The sequence below is a fragment of the Chelon labrosus genome (genome assembly GCF_963514085.1).
Source record: "Chelon labrosus genome assembly, chromosome: 10".
Taxonomy (NCBI): domain Eukaryota; kingdom Metazoa; phylum Chordata; class Actinopteri; order Mugiliformes; family Mugilidae; genus Chelon; species Chelon labrosus.
This window is the reverse complement of record NC_140360.1, coordinates 25,326,335-25,351,638: the sequence shown is the minus strand read 5'-3', so window position 1 is coordinate 25,351,638 and position 25,304 is coordinate 25,326,335. Positions and strand designations below refer to the sequence as shown.

The 25,304-nt window shown below is 39.2% G+C and overlaps 1 protein-coding gene across 3 annotated transcripts; it reads right to left on the bottom strand.

The window, feature by feature from the left end:
- Positions 1–626: 626 nt before the first annotated feature.
- Positions 627–25,304, bottom strand: tpd52l2b (tpd52 like 2b). Of its 3 annotated transcripts, XM_084553660.1 has the most exons (8): positions 25,003–25,304; positions 21,779–21,936; positions 20,671–20,819; positions 17,996–18,055; positions 12,540–12,587; positions 8,357–8,458; positions 4,830–4,878; positions 627–3,824 (listed from the first exon to the last, which is right to left on the bottom strand). In XM_084553660.1, exons 1-8 carry the CDS (start codon positions 25,019–25,021, stop codon positions 3,738–3,740), a joined length of 672 nt encoding a protein of 223 aa, XP_084409786.1. In that variant the 5' UTR covers positions 25,022–25,304; the 3' UTR covers positions 627–3,737. The 3 variants fall into 3 exon arrangements, with proteins under 3 accessions (XP_084409786.1, XP_084409787.1, XP_084409788.1); XM_084553661.1 differs by lacking the exon at positions 17,996–18,055 and having other exon boundaries at positions 628–3,824; XM_084553662.1 differs by lacking the exons at positions 12,540–12,587; positions 17,996–18,055 and having other exon boundaries at positions 628–3,824.

The window sequence follows — 25,304 nt, the reverse complement described above, 5'->3', positions numbered from 1 at the left end:
ATATATAGTTATGAGTTATATATATACTGAGCTGTTTCCACATTGCGTAACCTTCCCTGGTGGTCTAGTGGTTAGGATTCGGCGCTCTCACCGCCGCGGCCCGGGTTCGATTCCCGGTCAGGGAACAGACGTTTTGCATGGTCACTTAATCCGAGCTAATTCGTCGCATCAGCTCATGTAATACATATATATATTTTTTTCCTCCCCACGTTAATGATTCTATACATAACACCTTTGCTTACAAGATCGCACAAGGGTTCATACTGACTTCAATTTAGCATTATAAAACAAATAAACTTGAATGTAATTGTAGAATAGTTAGAATTTGTCTAGTTAAAACACATAAAAATCATAAAATAATCCTTAATTTTTTCCACAGGAATTTCCTGAGAGATTAGTACAAAATGTGATTTCCATTTTTTTTCACCATTAGAATAACTGGATTCGTTAAAATATTGAATTCATGCTGTAAATACTAGTCATTTATTTATTGTCTATGTCCGGTACTGTCAACAAGAGAAGTAAAAGTCGGATTTGGCAAATTAGTTTAAAAATTATCAAATAAACTGAAATGAACTCACTATTTAAAACTGAGTGAAATTGAGCCCAAAATATCTTTATTATATCTGATACATTTGCTTATAATAGTCAGAATAAAGAGGTACATGCAATTTATAAAACTGAAATAGTTATGTGCGACTCCAAATCCAGTGTTAAAATCAATAGTAAATTCTTTTCCCATTATGAATATCCAACAATACAGACCAAAACCACTTCATTTAAAGGAATGCTTTATTGATATCCAAACATATACAACAAAACCAAAAATATGCTTTTAATTAATTCACCATAATCTTCCACATCTGATCCCTTTTAACAATCTACATCAGCTAGGCCCAGGACCTAAATAAAGCTATAAGTACTCTACTGTCCTCCAGCCTCAGCAGCAGCGGCTGGCTCTTTCATGTGCTGCACTACCCATTGGCACCCAAAATAAAAGTATGTCAACCTTTTTTGATCCACCAGTCTGTAAGAAACTGATGTGCAGCTTTTAACAGAATACACTGCAAAGAAAATCCATCTTAACAAGTCATTTAAATCAGTTTTAAAAGTCGTATTTTCCTTCAAACCATCCACTTTTTAAAGGAGCCAATTAACTAAAATAAATGACTTCAAGATTAACATTTCTTGTAGTGTGTGTGAGTTATCATCTTGGCAAAGCAAAGAGGCAGATTCTGTAACAGATATTTTTTAAAAATTGGCAACTTGCTCTTAACTGTTAACTCTTCCCTGGAGTCTACCTCCTCAAACAGAAGGAAAGCTAAAGGAAAACATAACTCAACTAACAGGAATATTTTATCCAACGAGATGATCAATGCAAACACAAGAAAAACAAGAAAATACACTGAGGTTATGATAGACTGGCACGTGTTTTAAAGCAATTTCACGGGATGCTGTGTATATTTATTTCATGTTTGTTCACTGTAGCCCAATTTTGTCATCTGGAGAGTATTCATTTGCACTTAGCTATTAGCACTAATTTCTCACGCAAATCGTGTCTCTTAATGTCTCACTTGTCCAGAGACACAGAGCACTGAAGCAGTGCTGGGATTCAAGAGAAACATTTGTGGAGAATATTCTGGAGAAGAAGATTTTTGGCAACGGTGGAGCACCCTCAGCGCCTTATGAAAGTTGACTGAAGTTGTCCAGTATTTTAAGCCGTATTTGGCAATTAGTCACAAGGTTCAGGGGAATATTTGGTAGTAGGACACTTATTTTTTGGGAAAATTACACTTACAACTTAAAAACAAATTCCTTAGTTTTCATCTGTCACAGCTTCTGAGGTTTGTATAGGTTCGCAACAGTAAGTAATATTTTGCATTAATGGTCTGTGTTTGGCCTCATGCAGCGTGTGTAAGTAGGATTACATAGTAGCATTTAACATCTATCAACAGGAGTGTATTTATTTGCATTAAGAGGTCATTGGCAAAAACTATGCTGTTTTCTACGACATATTTTGCAACCACTCTAAATATCTTCATGCTAACTCCCCTTCCTTCAACCAAACCAATCTATACAACTAAACAAAATAAAGAAAGAAGAAAAAATTCTACTGGCTAAATCAAAATAACAGGAGAACCATTTAAAGTGAGTAAGGCCGATAGAGAAGCGTTGACATTCACCAGATAGTGTACACAGCAAAGCATTGTCTCACATTGCGTGTTAACAAATAGGAAGGGAACAGCAGTCAAACCGGGGTGAAGAAGACGTGCAGTCAAAGTGGTTTCAAAGTGTTTCTGACCCTCGAGGAGAGCTCGGTTTTAGTTTGACTTGCAAATGCAGACGACGACGCAGCAGCGGGGAATCTGAGCTCAAAAAGGCCTTTGTCAGATGAAACCAGTCCTGACTGCATTCCTTGTCGCCTCGGTCGGATTCGTCTTGTGCCCAGATGGGTACGAAACAACTGCAGCTCATTAATGAGTCAGTTTCACAAACATGAAACATTTTTATAACCCACAAAAAAAGTTACTCCTGACAGACGAGAAGTCATATCTGTGAAACGAGCCCATAGTGTTTGTTAGTTATCCCTGTTTTTTAAAGTTTGTTCAGCCTCCCCCTGCTTTTTTTTTTATTTATTTATTTTTTAATCCTCCCATCGTGATTACTACCATCCGGCAGCATCGGTGACAATAAATTTATTCATATTTATTTATACATATTGATAAAAGTTATGTAAAAACATTATGCAAAGCAGTGTAAAATAGTTTATAATACAAAATGGTTTAAGTTTTTTTCTGTTTTTACATCCTAGGGTGTTTTTAGGGTGTTACACGAGACCTCGGTCGTCTTTGCATGGTTTATATGGTACAACTGAGATGAGATATGCACATGCATGTAGCAGTAGTGGGCTTAGGAGGGTGGAGATGTCCTGGGTCTTGCCCCCCATTCAAACCACTAACCTCTGAACTTGTGAGTGTAGCCTGCGTTCACACTGCTGTAACCGCTGAGCTGTGAAGCAGACTGGATACAAGTTGGGAGAGAAAGGAGGACTGTGGAGACACGAGCTCACAGTGTGATGTATCACTTTAGTAGATGATAGTAGTCGGAAACAAGAAGACAGAAATAGCAGGTTTAACTTGAATATAAACCATAATTTTGCTTATGCCCGTAAAATCCTCCTGCACCGTCAGAGTCCAAAAATTGTAGTCCCCCGAGTCTGGAGCAAAACAAAAAAATAATAATTTGATGTATGACCAAAAAAAAAAGATGCTTGTTGAGATGCTGACATCTTCTGGAGCCTTTTCTCTAGCCAGCTGATTTCCTAAACATTAACAACCTTTTTTCAAAAAGGCGTCCGAGCGGCACAAGAACTGACTTGGACTGATAAAGAGATGGTGAGATCTAATCAGGGAGGACGTGAAGGCAGGCAGTGGTGTGTGTAAATCATTCGGGTTTAGACATCAACTAAACATTTTTCTTAACAGCGAGGCGGAAAAATGGAGGCCATGGGACCAGCAGTGAGGGGCTGGCGAGGGAAACCCACGAGTCCTTCACCTCCATCTGCCACCGTTTACAGAGCTCGCGGCAAATGAGTGGTGGCAGGTCTCTGAGGTGGATGGTCAAAGGTGCGGGTTGACTCTGCGATGAGTGAACAGTACAGTCTAAGGTCGTGAGGAAGGTGTCAGCGAGGAGGAGGAGGAGGAGAAGGAGGAGGAAGCGGTGGTGGTGGTGTGCATTCAGAAAGGTGGGTTCTCCTGAGTGGGGGTGGTGTCGGTGGGGGTGGTGACGGCCTCCCCATTCCCTCTGGTGCCGACAACCTTATACTGAAAGAGAAAGAGAAAGATAGGGAGAGAGGATGACAAAAGAGGAAACAGACCAGTGTTACTGATTGCTACTGAGGCGTCAGTATAGTGACTCAGGAGTTTCTGTTTCTGGTACACGTCTACTTTACAACCTTTAAAATCCTCGTCTCTTGTTATTTGACTAGACAGTTAAGTAGACAGTGAAGTACTTTATCGAATGAAAATACCACAAGAGTCTTTGCCATGTTTTTCATATGGCTCTCCTCACTCACTGACAAACTTATCAATCTACAAGTAACATGGGTCAAATAAAGATAATTCAAAACCCAATAAAAAAACATTTTAATGATAAAAAACATAGATAAAAGTGTTTTGATACAGTCCTTGGTCTTAGTTTTTAAGCTTTCTCATAGTTAGTGAACAACTATCAAAATGCGCATTGATTTTTTTATAGGGTTTTCTAGGAAACGTAGTCATAGAATCAAGTGTTGCCTCAGCTGTGTGCGGACTGGACTCTTCCCAGACTTAACATTAACTGAACAACTTAATTGCTGGTTAGAACAAACTTCTACTAAAACTTTTCCTCAGGTGAGAGGGAAATTATTAACTACTTCAAAGATCTCGAGCATTAGTAAAATAATTATCAAAGAATTCAACGACTGGAGACAAAAATATTAAAGCAAACTAGGTGAATTAGATGACAGATAATACAATATTCTTGTCCAATAACAGCCGACATCATGGTATTAATAAATAGAAAGGCAAAGCTTAGACAGTTAAAAGATATATTATCTTCTTTTCAAATCCTGCTGACTACATTACCCACAATACAACTCATTGCCTACAGAATTTTAACATATTTGGGGGTGTTATGCTAGTAGCAGCTACTGCAGCATCAGACAGAGGTCTGATAATCTCACTTCTAACTTTTCACAGGATTTTTTTTTCAGTTAGAGGTAGTGAGATTAAATTCTTGGAACTATTTTCACAGTAACACCTGTAAACGCACTGACTGCATCTACTTACCTTCAGGTTCCCCATTCTATCCTCAAATGACTTGAAGGTTGCAGAGTTCCTGCAGAACAGAGACAAGAAGTTTAAGAGAGTATACCACTATAAAATCTAAACATCAGTCTGATGGTGGTACATTCCTGCTGATTAAAACATTTTCCAAACTGCATGTTTAGATTTCTTCATGTAGCCAGAGATTCTTATGAATAAGAAAACACCTGCTGATGAAAGTTAACAAATGCAACTGTAGTATTTTTTGCAGTGGAAAAATGGTGTAGCCCATATTTTGTCCACTCAGTATTTTTTTTAAGAAAGCGGCATCTTAGGAACCAGCAGATCACAATAACAATGAGAAAAACTGCAGAGGTGCAGTGATGTAGGTAAAGGTATAGTGATAGTAGAGAAACAGAGCATACAGAGCAGCTTTGTGTGTTACTTTACCTCATGGCCGGCATACTTATCGAGTGACGAATGGAATAGTTGCTACTTTGTAAGCGTTAAAGAGAGGAGACAGAAGTGCAAGTGTTATAATGCAAGGAAGCAGTGAGACACACACGCAATATTATGCAGTTGATACATCAGTTAAAGGGCTGTTGGTGGTTATTAGTTCACTCCTCAGTGATTATGGGTGCTACATGTACTGAACGCTATTGAGGTTGTCTCAGAATAATAGAAAAACTCCCAAAAAAGGGTGTGGCTGATGTAATTAGGAGCATCTTGGGTTCAGATCCAGTGAAAGGTTTCCCAAATTTTCAGGAATTGAGGAATTACTTCAAACAATTCAAGCATTATTAAAATAATAAATGCTGGGGGAAAGCTAAAATAATACAGATAAAATCATATTTTTGACAAAAAATACGTTTGGCATAAAAAACGGGCATAAATCAGAGAATGAATAAATAAAAAGGCAGAGCTTAGCCTCTTTGATAGGACATGTGAGCCTTACCTAAAGGAATTAGAGAAAGGCAGAGCTCTGCAGGTCAAACCAAGGCAGCGATTAAAAACAAGAAGGAGAGAGAGCGTGAGCCAAAAGCAGCAGCACCAAGACACAAAAAGAAAGAGTCGACAAGGTCAACACACTGTTGAGATACAGCAATGTTATCAGCGGGGACATCGGCGAGAAGACGAAAGCACAGCATGCAGACAACAGATTAGAGATGTGTTTGCTGTGTAATCAGCGACGCCCGTACAACTGCTGGAATGTCAAGCAACTCTGTTTCTCCTGATCTTCATGTGTCCTTATATTCATACCACTCATATTAAGTTTCTACAGTGAGACTCAATGAGACAATGAGGGCCGGAAGACTGGGGCTGACAGAGGTAATATATTATGTCATGTATATAGGCCAGGTTAGAAAATACTCCAGGTGAAGTGCAACAACAGTTCATTTCCACAGCACCAATTCCATCCTGTTATACTCACCACCTTGAGTTTGTTTCCTTTAACAGAAAATAAACTGCACCCACAACTTATGCTAAGCTATGCCAGCAAAACTCAACATTCCCTGATTCCCTCACATTAAAAGCTAGCAATAAAAAGAAAGCAGAAAGACTTTAAATTCTGGGGGAAGTGCAGAATTTCATTCATGGTAGCTGATAAAAGGAGTGCTGTGGAAATGTAAAGTATACTGAATGAAGACTGGTAAACATGGAATTTGCACTAACTGAAAATGCCTGTTGTAATTAATATGAGTCTGTTTAACACTTCAGTGGTTCTCTAAATGTTTCTTTCCTTACTTCATCAAATCTAATCATCCCATCTCCAGCTTTTATTTAAAAGAGTTCGCTTACATTTAGTCTAAATATGCTGCCAAATTAATCCAACAGCACATATGTACAGCTTCAGAAATTGTCCTCTCCTTTTCATATTTAGAAAAATATATGTGTTCCCAGTATGTGCGGCAGTTATAGCAACAAAGTCTACACTAGGAGCAAAACAGGCACATGCAAGAAAAATCATATTTTAGTGAATGAGATGTTAATGGATAGCACATACACACATCTGTCAGCACAATCAGACAACTACTGTGTGTGTCCCTATACACAGGCTTTCACAAAAAGCAAGTAACAACGTAGGAGGCTAAATGGAAACTAAAGTAATAACAGACAGCAGTGTGAGTTAGTGCGGTAACATAACAAGTGACACAAGTTAGACGTTGAGGAGTTAATGTAGCTTTGTTTTTAACAAATAAACCCCCCCTCCATCCCTCAATGTCACTTTCTTCTTACAAACGAGTTTGTCCAGTTTGAAACTAAACAAAAAAGTGTGATTTCAGGATGGAGAAGTTGAGTTAGAACAGTTAATGGGCGGTTCAACTTTTTCAAAACAACCTTAAAGTTCTAATGACGCAATTTCATATTCAAGAAGTTGAAATTCAAATATAGCATTCAATTAATTTGTTGAAAAAAATATGTCTGAATATGCTGAACCACCCTTAGCTTAACAGGAGGACGCGAGAGAAAAAAATATCTGTTGTTGGTATCAGTTCAGTAGTTTATCTACAGCACTACTGGCTAAGGTTAGAAGAGGAGTGTGCAAGATACTGATCTCTGGTCACCGTGATGAGAGATATTCAAGAAAAAATGAGCAGTGGACAGTAGGACACCTGTCCATGTGATTATGAACAGCTTTGGGAAAGTGCTTTGCAGGGAAGAGAGATAAACCTGGTTATTACACTTTTATACACCATCTTAACATTAACCAGGTTTCTGATCATCTGTGCTAAGAAGTTTTTATGTGTTGCTGTCGTTGAGGTTGTTGTTAGTTGCTGTGTTTATATGAACACTAGTATTCAACTGATGATCTGAATAAAAATGCCTCATGTAACCACCTCAATCAAAAAAAGACTGGCCAAATCAGAAGGAATTTTTAATTAGACTGAGAGGGGTGGTGTAAGCCTTTGATATTGCATTCAATAGAAGAAATAATTAGCTACTCATACCCATGTGAACACTTGACCCTATTGTTGCTCTCTGGCAAGGTAGCAGAATAACAAGTTGTTGAAACAAATGCTGAACAGATGAACAAAGCCGCAATCAGTGTAGGCAGCAACGCTGAAAATGTGTCTAACTTGATCATTTTCTTCTAAAGAATGAATCCAGAATTATCAATAAAGGAAAAAAAGTCTTGTGACATATTTCCAGCACATCTGACATTACACGGTAAGTAGGACCACTTTGTCAATAAAGTTCAATTGTGATTGATTTTTTGGGGCACGTAAACACATTTATCTTATCATTTTATTTAGTGTCCATGTAAACAGTGGGAATCTGTGATCAGAATGATTTAGGGTTGTAGAAACCTTGATTTACCCAGGCGTCATCTCTGAGTTTCTCAAATTTATTCCAATTTGAGAAAACATAGGAGGATACTCTGAAAATGTGAAAATTATCTAGATAGGTATTATATTTAATTATCTAAGAACAAATAAGGACATAGATATCCTAGTTTGGGGTTGTTTTGTTTTAACACTGTCCACTTTGCTCATTTCTGCTTGTAGCCTGGCCAGAGTGTCAGCCATTTTGGCTCTGCCGCACTGTACCTCACGTCGCCAAGTTTCCTGGTGATGGCTGTGCCCATCGTGCTGAGAGCCGCACTGGTCTTCTGTCCTGCCTGGGAAAGAGTCTCCTGAGTCTTCTTATATCTGCAGAGAGAAAAGAGAGGCAGAGGGAGGAGGGAAGGATGAAGAGGATGGTGGAAGCCAGAGAATGGGAAGAGAACAATAAAGAAAAGAAAGGAGGGGAGGACAGATGGTTCGAGCGGAATGCATAGAAGATGTGGGACAGCAAAACAAGGAAAAGAAAGACAGGACAGGAGGGGGGGGGGAGAGGAAGGAGGTGGATGGGTAGAGCAAAGAAAAAAACAGATATAGACGGACAGACGAGGGGGGAGGGCAGGAGGGTACAAACAAAAGAAAGGGCTGTTAAACCAAACCATCTGATAGGAACAATAACGAACAGTAAGTAAGAGTATTCACCACTGCAATCGTTAGTGTAGTAGAGGATGGTGTACTGAAATACATGGCAATCACCTTCAAGTTTCCTTGTTCTGTTTGCTATTAAATGTTATGTTTTTTAATGTACCAGCAACTGTATAAAGTCCACCCTGAATTCAATTGCTTTAATTTACAAAACAGAGAGGATTTCTTTAGAATCAACTGGTCAAATAAGAAATTCCTCCTGTAACGTCCCGAGCACAGAACAACAGAGAAAGCTGTCAGTATTAATGGCAGGTATGATTCAGCATGTTTCACTGCAGCAGAGGGAATGTGAGTGGAGAGTGAACGAGGGGAAAATGTCGTAGATCAAGCACTGCAACAGAAACAATGTTTAGACTGGAATAATGAATGTCCAGCTATGACAAAGTGATGTTTATGATTAACTGTGTAAAATAATGGATATCACTTATTAAAACATAACCTTTTTAATGACGCCTCTGTAATCTCTCTCACTATTGTAAGTGCCTTTCATAACAACAACAACAAAAGCCCCAGAGTCTAAGGGAGAGGCAGGTAGTCCGGCTGGAAATGATTCAGCCCCCGGGACAGTTACTGTTACGAGTTCACTGAGCAGCAAACAAAGTAGGTCATACCAAGTCTGAGCTGAACATGTCACTTGTCAGTATAGCGTACTTTGTGTTGAGTTCTCCCAAATCTTACCGACTGGGATCAATAAAATTATATCTGATCTAAAGGCAAAAGAAAGCACAAATCATAACATCATCACAACCTTACCTCAAAGGCACTGATATCTGACCAACCAATTTGGTCAGAAGAAATTAAAGCCCGTCACTATTCCCAAAAGTCAGATAAAAATACACCACTAGAAGCAAGGCAATAGGAAAAAAACAAACACGCAATGGGCTCTTAAGTCTTTATGCAGAACTGAATGTCTTCCAGCAGCATCATAGTTAGTATCAATCTTTTAACACATGTAATTAGTTCTTTTTCATCATCTTAAATATCTGCTCTAAGTTATTCATTTTACCATCACGTGAAAGCAGCAAAGCCTTTGCACAAAAAGCCCCAAAGAAAATGATTGGATTTTCTAAATATCTGCAGATTAATTTTCTGCCCAGAAAGGTTTTGCCCCCAGAAATGCTCTAAAAACAAAGGCTGCTGCTGTTTGAGGAATCAGTTTAAGAAGATTTGAGAAGTTCAAACGCTACCAACGTTCTCACTTGTTCTTCAATTTGTCGGTCACTATTACTTACAGATGTTTCATATAGCCACAGTGAAAGATGGGACAAAAGGACTTTGACCATGGAGAGGGAGACATGGCAATAAAATAAGAATATCAAATAGAAGGAAATCTTGAACGATAAAAACCTGCTTAACCTTTCTGCACAGCAGGCAAATGCTGTGTGCAGTGGAAAGAGTTCCTGGTGTCACAGAGTTACAGACACTGTTGAAAGCATACACCTAAAAAAGATAAATAAAAAAAAAAAAAGCTAAAAAAGGTCCCAAAAAACAAGCTAAGCCAAATAAGCTTTTTGAAAACACACCACTGACCAGTATCCCATAAAGTAACTCTTATCGTTAGGGTGAATGCCTGAAACATTATGTTTCTCTTTGATAACGGGGAATAATTTGAGTCTGAAGGGGGTCAAGGACTTTTCACCCAATCAAAATTAAATGAGTGAGACAACAGTGCACATAGAAAAATAAAAATAGAGTTGGCCATATTCTTCATATCAAGCTACCTTAAACAAGCTTAATAAACAAACAGGAATCAAATAGTTTAAAACCGTTTCAAATCGCTAGCTTTTACTAACACAGGAGTCGTTCTGAGCAACAGGTCGGATAGAGTTGACCACAGTTTGTTCATAAATCTGCTGCCAAACACTTCTTAAGATAAAACCCAGAAAACTCACCATGTGGGTATTTGGATCTGTAAGTTAAAATAAACATTTGGGTTGCACGCACTGGATACAATTGTTTTCACTCCACGGTCTAAGCATTTAAAACGGTTTGCTGGTTTTCTCCTGTACCAGACCTGCCTTTTATTATGATCAAGGCAGGAAATAAGTTGCCACGTTTGTTTTCAGTACATTCTTGTTGTCTGCATTCTTGTAAACCTCCTGTTTACTTTAGTCTGGATATTTCTGATTCCCAAGCAGTGCACCCAAATATTTGCTACTAAAGACTAAAAAGATTCTCTCATTAAGGTTGTTAATGTTACACAATACTATTAAGTTCACAAATAAATCAACAGAAGCAGGGGCAACAGCATGGCTCTCTGCAGACTTTTTGCTAAGCTAGCCTATCTGCCCTCCAGCTCCACGTTCATGGTTAATACACAGAGAGGTGTCAATCTCTTCAGCTTATGCCTGTAACAAATGGCAATATTTTATTAAGTGTCAGTCTGTTCCTTTTGAACAATGGATGGCTGTGAAGTTGGCCTGTAAACATGAATCAACCAGGGTCACTGACATTAATAAGCCACTATTATGTGCACAAATACAAACATACAGTAATATGCACATAAACACTGCAGAATATACACAACACTAGCTGCTTGAATGCATATACAACATATACATTTTGGATAGAAGTCCACATTGCGATCTGCTGAGCAACTCAAACACACAGCAGCACCAGCAGCAGATGGTACACTGAGGCTCAGCAAATACAATTTTGGAGATAAGCTGGTGTGGTGGAGTACCAACGCACACAAATGTGTCTATCAACATGGCCGACCTTCGACACCGCTGTCACTTAAGACTCTAAAACTGTAAAACTAGGAGGATCCAGACATACTGAAATAAATCTATTAAGGAATGAGGCTCTCATGTTTTGAGAGTAGTTCATCACTGAGCAGTGTGTAAGAAATAATATATACAAGTGATTATTCACATAAAGGTATGCTGAATGATAATATACACACACGTTAAGTAAGTAGTGATTTTAGACGCAGACAAAGTGACGGGTTTACCTCTTGAAAAGCTTTGCTCCAGCTATAACACAACTATAAGTCAGTTTTGACAAACACAAACAATAGATACAAACTGATATCAAAGTAAATACACATAAATACTGTAAATGGTTTAAATGTGTTAGTCCTGAACTGGTGAGTAGAGTAAAAAACACACATCACAGCATTAGAAAGCCAGGTTAAGTAGCATCCACGACATGACTGTCTGCATTAAACCCCACCCGTGTGATTTTCAGGTTAAACAAACACCTTTTTGAAACCTTACTATCCTAACAAGGCTTACGTTAAACAATTAAACAGGTTTTATTTTTCGTTTGCATCCGTCACGCGATTCCCTTAGTGATAAACCTCAATCGGTTATCATAGAACCTGGGATTATGTACAACTTTCTGCTGCCAACTATAAAAATGTTGTAAATGAATAATTAAAAAAAAAAAAGGTTCATGATTATGCAGAGCATGGCTCATTTCTTTTTGCGTCAGAATAACAAAGACTAAAATAACTCATCTAATATTATATACAACTGGAAGTCTCAAAATGTTGACTACAATTTACTTAAAAAAATGGAATAAGTAGTCTTTAATACTTGTAACATCTGCTGTAAAATTAAAGCAAATCTCCCCTGACACAACTTCAAAAGAATAAATAAATAAAAAAAGAAGCAAAAGAAAAAGCATGTGCAGTGAAAAAGCAAGAGGTAAACTCCCCCAACATAAACCAAACAAAGAAATCTTGGCTCCTTTACAAAAACAAAACATAAGAGAAACACAAATGAGAAAGGGGTCAACTCACGCTTCAGAGTGGGCAATGTCATCCAAAGTGGCTGAGGCAGACAGATATCTGAAGACACAACAGCAGGATAATGACACAGGGGAAGAGACACACACTCACAACACAGCAGAGTCACAGTTCCTACAGGTCCTCTTTCACTTTCTGCTTCCACACCAGCTCAGACACTTGTTTTAGATTTAAGTGGCCAATTAGATGGATTTTAAAGGCTTTTAATACTCAAACAGATGAGAATCAGCAATATTTTATTTTATTGGGATGGAGAAAGTTGAACTAAACACCAAATGAACACAGCAAAGGGTTATATTTTGTCAAATAATAAATATAACCCAGAATAATTAGTTTGACATGAAACTGTTGAAAATGAATGGAAAAGACAGGACACAATTATGCATGTTTATCTATACTGCAAAAATAATGCAACTATCTCAGCCTACATGTGTTCAACATTATTTTCCTTTTAGAATGAAATCAAATTTGAATCATATTTATTTAATTAATTATATATGACTCAAATTCAATGGTTCTCTATGTGAGGAGCAGGACACCTACAAGAGGTCATCCAACAACAGATAAAAACTAAAGAAGAAATTGCTCTGGTTTAAGGATTCACAAGTCAGAAGAGGGAGGAACAATTGATGTACACTATGTCTGGCAATGTTTTGGCAATATAATGTTGTAATTATATCCTTTTTCCAATAAGAAGCAGACTACAACTAGATTTCGGTCGACTACACAGCAATTCTGTAGGACTTCATCGACGTATGCATTGATGTGTTGAAGTGCTGTTGAAGTAAATCCTGTGTCGATCTTTAAAGGGCAAATATTTTGCTCTGTCTGACTGATCCTTCTGCTGCCAAAGTGCAAATGGGCAGATGAGGCTGGATGCTCTGATAAGTAGAGACATTCCTCACTGAATTACCATAAAATTAAACAAACTTCACAAACAGCAAAACACATTAAAAGAAAACATTTACATATCAAGCTAACATCTGATCAATAACAGACAAGGCTCATGACTTTTAGAGATGTAAAGTAGAATGTAAAGCTACATCATGTTGATTGATATTTTTGTGAGTAACTTCACCTTATTTAGATAATACTGCTTATCTCAAACAAACACCAGAATTTGCTGATAGCAGGCATTGATTTCTTTTCAAGTCATCCAGTCTAAACACCATAAGAAACTGGACTGAGCTGACAGTTCCCTAGTGTGATAAAAGAGAAGTCAGTCAGTCCAGTTCAATTCAACTCTACAGAAAGCTATGAGGGTGAAGGTAAGTGGACACGTACTGTTAGCAGAAAAGCAGAGAAGCTCGATGTCTTACTGGAAAACAGCTCAAACATAGCACTGAGACATCAAGCAGGTTAGCAGATCAAACACCACCTATTCATGATCATGAACAAAGCAGGCCTAAACACAAAATAAAAATACACACACACAGACTCCAGCCTGTACTATGTCTGGAATAATAAAGGGGGTGTTGTTGTCCTTTGTGAAAAAACAGCAAAGCAAAAAAAGCAAGAAGACTCCATAACGACAGGAAACTTGACTTTACATTCATCTGATGGAGGCAGTGATCCCTGAATATTAAACCAATCCTCATCCTGACGTTGTTGATGTCTCATGCATCACAGCAACCAGAGTAAGCAGCTCAAGTATTATCAGCCTAGTTATGTAGATGTAGGGAACCCACTAAAAGTGTTGAGACCCAGTGGGTCCATCAAATCCCTGAGATTTGAAATAGCAACTTTCAGCAGTCAACAATTGCTACATTTACATGGACGGTATTTGTCAACCAAATTGAAGAGAGTCAGAGATTCAAATGTAACCGTTTATATATATATATATATATATATACAAAATGATCTAATGAGATATGTTTTTACGTGCCCAGATGCTGCCTACATGGATTCTGGCTTTGTTCAACTTTTCTTTCAGAAAGAAAGTATTTATTACAATCAGAGATAAATGATCAGATCAAGTGTATACATGGTTATGAGGAGCTCATATTTTCTGCATTATCGAAGGTTCACATCAACCTTCTCAAATCTGACTGAAATTCCCTTCTGATGGGGTCAGTCTGTTCTGATTGAGGTGCTTACATAGGCTTTAATTTTGATTATTAGTGGAATACTTGTGTCCATGCAAACATAGCAACTGTCTGCTTATCCCAAATATCAAAAACAGAGTAGCAGCAGCTTCCATCCTTCAAATGCATCTACACAAGATGCTTTCAGGCACAGTGTTGACCTGAAAGCACCTGCAAGCACACAGCAGGAGATGGATTGTCCATTGTAGCAGCAGGTTTGTTTGAGGTGAATAAACTAGGAACAATAAAGTGGCATCAGTTCAATTAAAAAAAAAAAAGAAAAAAGAAAAGCCAAGTAAAGCTCCGGTTAACTGATAAATAACCTATTGTAAATGAACAGCAAAACACAACAACAATCACTGCTTGCTGCATTTAAATGCCAAACAACAAACTAAAGTGACCTTGCAGAAAAGTGAAGTACACTTTTTACCCAGAATCACAGAAGTTTTCCTTGTGCAAACGAAACAGGAGACGGCTCTCCTCCAGACAAGGCCAGTCTCTATGTCCTGACTTACATCGGCACAATGCAGCTAACTGTACAAGACAGCGACTTCATACAGGCCAGCTCTGTTACACTGCACTGTCCACAATCACCCTGCTTTTGTATCACATCAGAGAACTCAACAAATTAAATAGAGACAGGGTTTATCTCTTGGTTACACTGGGACATTTGTGTTTAATCAGAATAAAATGGTTAATAACGTAAAAAAGAGAAGCCAGTTAGCAGCATTAGACAAACATATTGGTCACAGCATACTGAGTTTGAAATAAGCACATGGCTTTGAGGAAACGGTGGTGATTTACTGTAAGTAAATCTAGTTGATTTATTTTTACCCTGTTTGATTCTTAATGGTATGCTAATAAAGCACTCTGAACAGTAAATTTTCTTCCACCGATGAGCGACTCTCTCCACCCACTACAGTTTTCATGGCAACCCTCGGAGTATTTTTGTGTCTCAAACATTCATTATTCATAACCCATGTATTTCTTGGCTTAATTCAGGCAGTCTCGCTTTCTCTTGCCGGACATCACGTGTCATGTGACTTAGCAAAACACTGTCTCTCTTTCTCTCCCCCTTCCTCCATACTCCCATCTCTTTCTCACATTCCTTTCCTCTCCTCCCACTTGCTCCTGCAGCAGCATGTCTGAGCCACCCGTCTGGTCGCCAGGCACGACCAGGGTGCTGGCATGTGTGTGAATGTGGAAGAGATAACAGACACAGTTTCCTGTACCGCATTAGTATCGCGTGTTCTCAACCGTACCGAGACTGAAAGCTGACGTGTTCATTTATTTTTTTTTTCAATACCAGAGCACCTGCTGCTGTTAGTGAATGTACGTGTTCGCAAAAGAGCAGCAGCAGCGTCACCCTGTTAGGCTAACAACCTGAGAGAGCTTGACAATCCAGTTCACATTTTGCTTTACGAAATTTCCCTCGCTTCACTGCAACAGAATCAGGAAACCTACTGGTTTTATGTTTTTCTTTACTCTAGAGTTTCCTCCGTCTGAGCAAAATCATCTTGAAATTTTTCCACCAACTACTCTGGAAACAATATGTCCTATACCTGCAAAACTGAATATCTCAAAGGTTAAAGGTACTATGTAGAGGGTGGATTTTGTTTAGTATGAAGCCTTTCACAGTATTTTTGTGTCAGAATAACGAAGATGAATTTGCTCATTAAAATGGTTACAGACAGATAGGAGTAAGTCCTGCAGACAGAAACAACTTATGCGTTCCTCTTTGTAAAGAGTTCAGACAAAAGTCACTCCACATGTTTTCCAGAACCATTCCTATAGTTCCCTGTATTATTTTGTGAATTATTTACAGTGTGGATCTTGAAGGGATCTTGAATCATAAACAATAACTGAAGTTCATATTTGAGTAATGGTTAAGCTGCAAACGTTCACTGGGTGCCTTATGAACACTCATTATCTATAATTTTTGCTTTGTCACTGTGTGCCAGATCATTTATATAGGCCAGGCTGAAATCATTATGAAATGGAGCACCACTATCAATGTGTGACTTAAAGGGAGCTCACACAGGACAAGACAAGCAGCAATGGAGACGGGCAGCAAGTTGAATTGATCTCAAATTTGAGGTGACGACAAACGGCAGCGACTGATACAGCTGATTTTACTTTAGCAAAAGGAAACACTGCCCACAACTCTGGTCCCTACCACCAAATTCAGACAGAAGGGTAGAACGTCAGATGCAACCAGATGGAGCGGCACTGCAAATGGTGTATTCTTTTCCAATAGAGAGCAAGTTCTTGGTATTTCGTTATTCCAGTTTAGAAAATTTCTGTTTCACTCGAAAATATTTGGGGTGGGAAATATGCAAGATGGCTACGAGCAAATCTTTTCTTTATGTGGATGGCTCTTTAATGGCACGTAACTGGTCAATTTATGCCATGCCAGTGAAGACCCAGAGCAGAATTAGACGCTAGTTTCTTGGTGTCTAGTGCTGGCTGGCCTGATTTTTACTACAACAAAGCCTTTCTCTGTGTGAAGCAAAACTCACAACGCTCCTCTCAAACTAAGAAACACATCACTGTGGTTATCTCCTTCTGCGCACCATCAGACAACAGTGTCAGTTTTAAGCACAACAAACACAGAAGGGAAGTGCCTGAAAATTCTAAAAAAATGGAGGAATGTCGATTTGCAGGGGAAGTCGAGAATAGGACGCGTGTCAACATTTCTGGAGGAAGAGAAGACACCTGACCTCTGAAAGAGGAAGTAAAAACGGATACCGTCAGGATGGATACTGACAGGATGGAGGTTGGGAGAAAAAACTTGCAGAAAGAATTACTTTCATCCTGAAATCCTGCCACGGCTCAAACCTACTGAATCCTCTTAAACCATATCACCACCCTAAAAAATCTGATAAGTAAACATTGACAGGTGAGTCATAGCTTGCGGTGGGCAAACAGATTCAGGTAAGTCAGCTATGAAGCAGACAGACAGACAGACACCAAATCCCACTTCAGTGCTACAAGTCTAGCCACATATGCAACAGAAGTATGACGTCAGAAGAAAAACTCCTTTAAAGGTAGTTAGTAACAACCTAACACAGATGTCACTTTTACACAAAATTCCCAATTATATCTGGGCCAGAAAGCAATTCACTTTCTCTGTTGAAGTTCAGCAGATAAATGTTCTTATCTGTATGCGTTGCTTACTACATTTGTTTCAAGATGACCTGTATCAAACCCAAAGTTAAACACAGACAGCTGAAGCGTTAGCATTCTCAAACACGGTTAGAAGGTGAGAAAGGAGGAGGAAGGAAGAAGTTAGAGCGTGAGAGAGCAAACAGTGCAGGAGGCCAGACATCGGCCGGGGAGGGAGCAGCAAACAGTACATGGACTCACAGATCCGAATGGGTAACTCTCTCATTCCACTCGCCCAGTTTCTCAGTGGTTCGCACATAGCTAGAAACAGAGACATGAGGGTGATTGAGGTTAAAGAAGAAGCCAGGATTAGAAAACCTTAAAGGAATCTCGGAGCTGAGCTTCTCTCGTTAATGAAGGTCAATGTGAAGACCTTATGTCACACCATGGGGGTAAGTGTGTTTGTTTGTAAGTAACGAAACAATGCTGTAAGTAAACAACCCTCTTCATCAATAACTGCCAACTTCCCCTGCAGAATCATTCAAAGATGACACACTGGTGCTCTAAATCTAAATCTCAGGGATTAAAATTCTCACCTTTGTCTGACGGACCTGCTCAGTTAAGTTCTGGAGCACAAAATGAACTTAAATGTTGATAACAGGGAGGACAAGAGAAGCTTTTACTTGAAAAGTCAATATTCAATTATTTAAGATCCTGGAGCATTCGAGGTAAGGTTATTGAATTTAATCTGGTGATTTGTCATATTTAGTTTTTACTGTATACAGAGATATTTGCCAACTGGGTTATGCAAGTTCATATCAAACACCGTAGCTTTTTATCACAGCTCTGTTTATGTTTAATTTCAAAGAGCGTAGCTGATGTACACTATGTACAGTACACACACCGGCCAGGTCATTGCGTACACCTGTTCAACTGTGAATTAATAATAAGAATAATAAGAATAAAAATGTCTAATCAGCAGATCACATAGTAGCAACCCAGAGATTTTCGTGCACAACCCCCTCTAGAGAATGGTCTGAAAAGCTATACAGTGAGCTGCAGTTCTTTGGGCAAAAAACCCTTGTTGATGCCAGAGATCAGAGGAGAATGGCCAGACTGGTTCAAGTTGATAGAGGGGCAACAGTAATTCAAATAACCACAGATGAGGTATGCAGAAGAACATCTCTGAAGGCACAACAAATCTGACCTTCAAGAAGATGGGCTACAGAAGAAGAAGACCACACTGAGTGCCACTCCTGTCGGCGAAGAACAGGAAGTGAGGTTACAATTAGCACAGCACCTCGATCCTGTAAGAAGCTGTGGCTGTAGGAACAGAGACCACACTGAGTGCCACTCCTGTCAGCTAAAAGCAGGAAACTGAGGCTACAAATCACAAGGGTTCACCAAATTTAGACTATAGAAGACTAGAAAAACATTGCGTGGTTTGAGGTGTTTCGGTTTCTGCACCGTCATTCAGATGGTAGGGTGAGGAGTTATCAAAAACAACATGAAAGCATGGCTCCATTCTGCCTTGTATCAACGGTTCAGGTTGATGTTGGCGGTGATGTGGGAGATATTTTCTTGCAACACTTTGAGCCCCTTAGTTCCAACTGACTTTCATTTAAATGCTAGTCTATCTTAGTATTGTTGCTGACCATGTCCATCCTTTTAAGACCAAAGTGTATCCATCTTTTGATGGCTACTTCCAGCAGGATCACACTCACAGTCGTACAGCTAAAACATCTGATAGCATCACAGACTATCACGTCAATATGGACCAAAGTCTCTTTGGTGTTGAAAAGGAATGTTTCCAGCACCTTGTTTAATTTGTGCCATGAAGAATTAAGGCAGCTCTTCCGACAAAACACTACTAGCAAGGTGGAACTCATAAACTGACCGGTCTGTGTACATGTTGACAGATTTTCTTTAAATAAGATGAGTATGTTTAGCTTAGCAGAGAACAGAAGTGAAGGGCTGGGTAAACCTGTTTAATCTAATTTGATATTTATGAGATATTTATAAGAATAATTCCAAATTAGTCACATAACCACGAAATAAAAGAGAAAAATGAAAGTGTCAAGATACATAAAGGGACAGTTCGTTCCTCCCTGTGGACAGATACATTCTGCCATCTTCACAATAAATTAAGATGAAACCCTAATGACTTGCAGCAGTTTTAGTTTACAGAGATGTTTGTTGTGTGCTCATTAAAAGTCTTCAAACCTCCTTTTCCTGCAAAGCTTAATAACTATGTCTGTTTAATTAATTGTGTGTAATTATATTTTAGAGTCTAAACTTGCTTTGTGTAACCATAAGATGAAAAAGAGCAGATAAATATATGTTTTCAAACTGTGATTTGCTTGATTAACAAAAACTCTTCTATGAGTTTGGTAACACATCACCTTAAGCTCTGCTAAAAGCGTCTACCGATTTCAGTCAAGTGGATGTGTCACCACAGGATGAGTCCATCGACTGATAACACTGTTACGGTCAGAGACAGTCTGCAGGGAGCTCTGACTCATGGTTGCCTTAATGGACTGTGGTCCAACTCATCCAGTTTAGAAACCCAGGATGGATAACCCAGAACAAACAGATAATTCAAATATATCATTCATCTTCTCACTAGCACCTGAAGCAACATGCCCAGACTAACACGGCACGTGCTCCTGTGTTTTCATTTTTTGAACAGATGATAAGGCGTAAAGATTTAGTAAATACCAGTTTGACAAGGTTTCAGATTTCCAGGGGGAGAAAGAAACTGAACGCTTAAAAGGACAACTAATGCTATTAACTTAGAGATCCTGCATTAATTCTGAGCTCTTATTGAATACTTTAATATTTTAGACTGTTTTAAGACTTCACACAAAAAAACAAATGTCTGTGTTTTCTGTTGTTCAAAAGCTGTGATTAAATGATCCAGTCTGTTTGACACGTACGCATTGGAGGTCTGAACGTCTTGCCAGCTCTTGGTGAGGTTCTGCTTGAGTTCGTTGAGCGGATTGAGGCCGAGTTTCCTCTTCAGCTCTGCGGCATGTCTCTCTTTGGCTGACAAAACCAGACGTAGGGTGTTGATCTCCTCCTCTACCTGTAACACATCCAGACAGAATTCACATTGGAGCTTTCCTCTTTAAGGACTACCTGTACTAATCTTTCCACCTCTATGATATTTTAAATTGCCCCTTGGGGACAAACAAAGTGCTTTGAATTGAATTGAATTGAATTGAATTGAATTTTCTTGTAAAGCACTTGGAGCCACATTTTATGATACAAAATTATTATTGTATTGCTCTTTATTGCCAATTTATTTATTTATTTTACATAAAATTTTCCTCTATGATCACTTCAAATACACTCACCAAGTAGTGTAATTTTTGTAGGGCTTTCTCATCATTTTTACTTGTCAAAGAAAAACAAATGTGTGCAACTGATGCACAATAGCATGGCACTGCGACTGATGCATGTAAACAATTCACTGCCACAATTATTGCTATTAATCTACTCCTGCTTAGGTAAATAAGTAAATATAAGTGATGTGTATCTACTCCAAACACTGACATTTATCTGCTCAAAGAAGTCTTCTTTATACCTAAAACATATTGAAAACATGTTGAACAAATTGCTTTATAAAAAACAAATGTTCGAGTGGTTCATCTTCAGCAGCCACAGATATTAATTTGAAATGAATACCACGCTTGCAATTAAGATGATGACGCACGTAACAGAGGAAAGCAATCGATCTCAGCATGAAGCTGTGACATTCAGATGCTGTACCCACTTTTAAATGATTTCAACTCTCCTTTAATAAGTTAGGCAATTACATGTAATCATATCAAATATGCAAATATGACTGGAATCTGAACATATTTATTAAAAACACAGACCTTTGTCAGAATCTGCAGAATCAAAAAGCTTCCAAGAAAAGCTGAAGAAAGCTCCGACTTCAACTTCGATGTGCTTTTCAACAACAACAACTAAAGGCATGCGACTACTGTAATCTGTAGTTACATATAAACATCTGGGAGTTTTGGAACACCTGGATTCTACCTTTGTGAGCTCGGTGCGGAGCTCCTCCGCCTCTTCCTCTGTCAGACCAGGTGGAAGAGGGTTGGCTGAGTTCCCCACCGCTCCTTCAACGGGCACATCGGACAGGTTTTCTGCATTATCCACTCCGAGACCCTTGTTAGGAGAGTTCAGGTTGATATCTGGGATGAGAGGTGACGTAACAGAGGGAGGGAGGGAGGAGGAAGAAGACAAGACGTTAATGGGAGAGTGAAATGGAGAGGCAGCAGATGGGTAAATAACACACACTTAGAGCAGCCTAAGTGTTAAAAGCAAAGAGCAGTTTACTCCGATCACTCGTTCAGTATCTGTTACACAGAAACAGAGGCCAGGAAGAGGCTAGTGTTGCCAGCACATTTCCAACAAAAAGATAAAGTCATAATTATCAGAGTAACTTAGGAGGTCTCTGCACTATTTCACTTACTGAAAACAGGAACTCTGCTGTAAACTGAACCATAAATAATCAACACAAGCAAGAGCACAAAGAAAGAATTTTAGGCCAAGAATTTTGGACACAATAAGAGAAAGAAAAAAAAAAAAGCTGGAACCACTGCTTGAAACAATGGGTACAGACTTTATGCAGCAGCACTCAAACAACTTGTATTGAATGGGGGAAGCTATCATGAAAACTAAACTCACACCGCATACTGCTTACAAATACAGCCACTTCCCTGTCGGTGAACATGCAGTTTTAGCTTCTCATACTGAAATCTTAACATTTTTAGCATGAAACTAAATGTAAGTGCAGTATCCATGTCTTCATTGTCTGTACAACACTTCAGACAACAGCAGGACACACACATAATGATACAGCTTAAGAGTAAACTTGACGTTATCTGCAGGTAAGGCTGGTGACGCTTTCTGAGTTTTTACAATAACATCTACATACACAAGCTGGCAGGTGATATGGCGGCACCACCCCATATGTATATTGATTCAGTCAAGAATGATTCAGATCGGCCCACAGGAAAACAGCAGTGAGGTTAAAGAGAGGCAACCGGGTATGTAGGAGAATAGAAAATAGGATGGTGTTAAAAAAAACATGTTCTTCCTGGAGTTTACACTTCCACTAAAAGTCCAAATATTTCCAATATTCTTTGGTTGTCATATTCTGGATTTTCCATTTCATGCTGGGTTGGTGATTTCATACACTTCTCCCAATGCCTCCTGGAAACAAATTCCAGTGTTTTAAATAGACACAAGTTTCACAGTGGCGTCATATTTTCTTCATCTAACTTGTTTTTCTGGCAGTCCAACTGGTCTGCAAACAATAAGGTGTGTCCTGTGTGCGATCCCAGACACACCTCTGTCTTAAAACTCAACCTTGCTGCTGCTTGCCTTGTATTCTAGGATATGCTTAGGCAGACGTAGACACAGAAACTGTTCTGTTCTACAAAGAGGGTCCTTGAGTAACGATTGAATGGCTAAACAAACGGACAGCTTTATTAAAATGTGGATTCGGATTCACATAAAACTTGACGTCTCTTCTCTTAACCGTGTTCGGCTGAATATTCAAAGATGAAGGCGACTGCAAATACTCATCATTGTTTTAGGATGGGGTTTGACAATTACACACAGCAGTGCCATGTGAGAATGCATCAGTCAGGAAAAGCCCACGTGCTAAGTCCAAAAACATCTTCAAGCTCCAAATCATCAGTTAGAAAACAGCATCAGGATACACCGAGACAGACATGTCCCAGTTCACTCCAGTTTGTCATACTTCAAAACAGACAAATGTACACATTAACCTTAATCGCTTCCTAAAAGCGCTCATCCTCAGGCGCAGGAAGCCTGATACAACATGACATATCTGTCACGGCCACGGCTGGATACAAACAGGAAACCTCATTAGAAAATTCCCAAAATATGTGCAGCCATAATGGTCTGGAGGGACTGAAATGAAACTAAATTAGAAAACACAACTACACGTGTACTCGTCTTACTTCTATTGTATTATTCTCACCTGGCTGCCTTTTTATTACTATTTATATTTTACCCCAGCAGTAACCACACATTAGGTAAATGTACGAGAAGCATTAACAGTGTGACTACTGTTGTTGCATAATGTTAAGGTTTTGACTTGGCAAGTTGAAGTCGAAAGGAATAGACAGCTGTAACAGAACTGTTTCTACTGTTTGACTTGGTTTGGTACGTGAGAGTTTTCTGACAGTGATATCTCAATCCTGCAAATTAAAGGTATGCCACAAATTAGCCTAAAGCGCTGCTCATGGCTTTTTAACATTTACAAGATTTGGGATACATGTTCTTGAATATCTTAATATATCTGCTCAAACATATCCTACTTATCAAAGGTGTTAAATTAGATCCCCTTAGGACAAAGCTCAATTCTGAACTGCTTACCACATGATGTGAAGAAACTTTTAAGCCACAATGTCCACTGACAGTACCGTCTATTATGGGATGTTTTCTAATAAAACCCTGCCTTCATAACCTAGAATCGGACAGTCCAGTCGGGCAGCGTTGTGTGATGGTAAAGCAAAAGCATCACAGTCTGTTTGGTGAGGTTTCTTCCTTTTTAACCACCTAGATGTGAGATAGCAGAGGCAGTTTCCTCCGTTTAAAAATGGAGGTGAGCATCTGTCAACACAGGCAGCGCTGACAATGATGAAGCAGCAGCTAGAGTGCTACCAAATGATCAATGCTCACTTAGTCAGCGAATCTGGCTGTTGTTAGCAGAAAAAGGGAGATTAGTGCTGGGTTAACTGACAGCTGTGTTCAGATAAATAGTAAACTAAAGTCCGTTGGAGTTTCTGGGGAATACACCCAAAGAAACTGGGAGCCCTTGTTTTTAGCAACATTAGTCTTTTTGATTACAGGCATTAGCAGTCTCACAAGAAACATGACACTGTCTTCACTTTGATTTAATGTCAGTCATATCAAATTAAATTGTGTTGCTGGTGTCATTAGTAACACGATCCGCCTTCCTTTCGTCTTCACTTGCTGCTGCTGTCCCTGTCATTTACCAGCGGGCCCGTCCTGGCAGCACGGCTAACTATTACTATTACTGCTATTATTTAGCGCTTCACAAATAACATTTCAGCACAAATACAACTATGAACTGATTAAATGTATTTCTGTTGAGCTGTAGACTGATGAGTTAGAACCGCCTGCTGTCTGCTTTGAAAACTGTTTACGTATTTCGGACACTAAGCTAAGCTAGCTAACTTGCCCGCTAAGCTAACAATTACCTTGACTGGCGGGGTCCATGGCGTCGACCTGGCAGAGCTGAAACTCCTCTCTTGTTACAAAGTTGGACTGGAGTGGTGTGAAGTGTGGACAGCAGACTACCACGACGCGCTTTCCACTCGCTGTGCGAAATCTTCTGACTGCTCCCACGCAGAGAAAGTCGTCGACAGAATCAGCCTCAACACTCAAACAGCCACTGCGGTAAAGCCAGCCCACACGTTCTTTTGCGCGTTGTCCTTATTCGAAGCGTTACGGTAAACGCGTGCAAAAGCCCTTCAAAATAAAAGCGTCATTCATACACGCT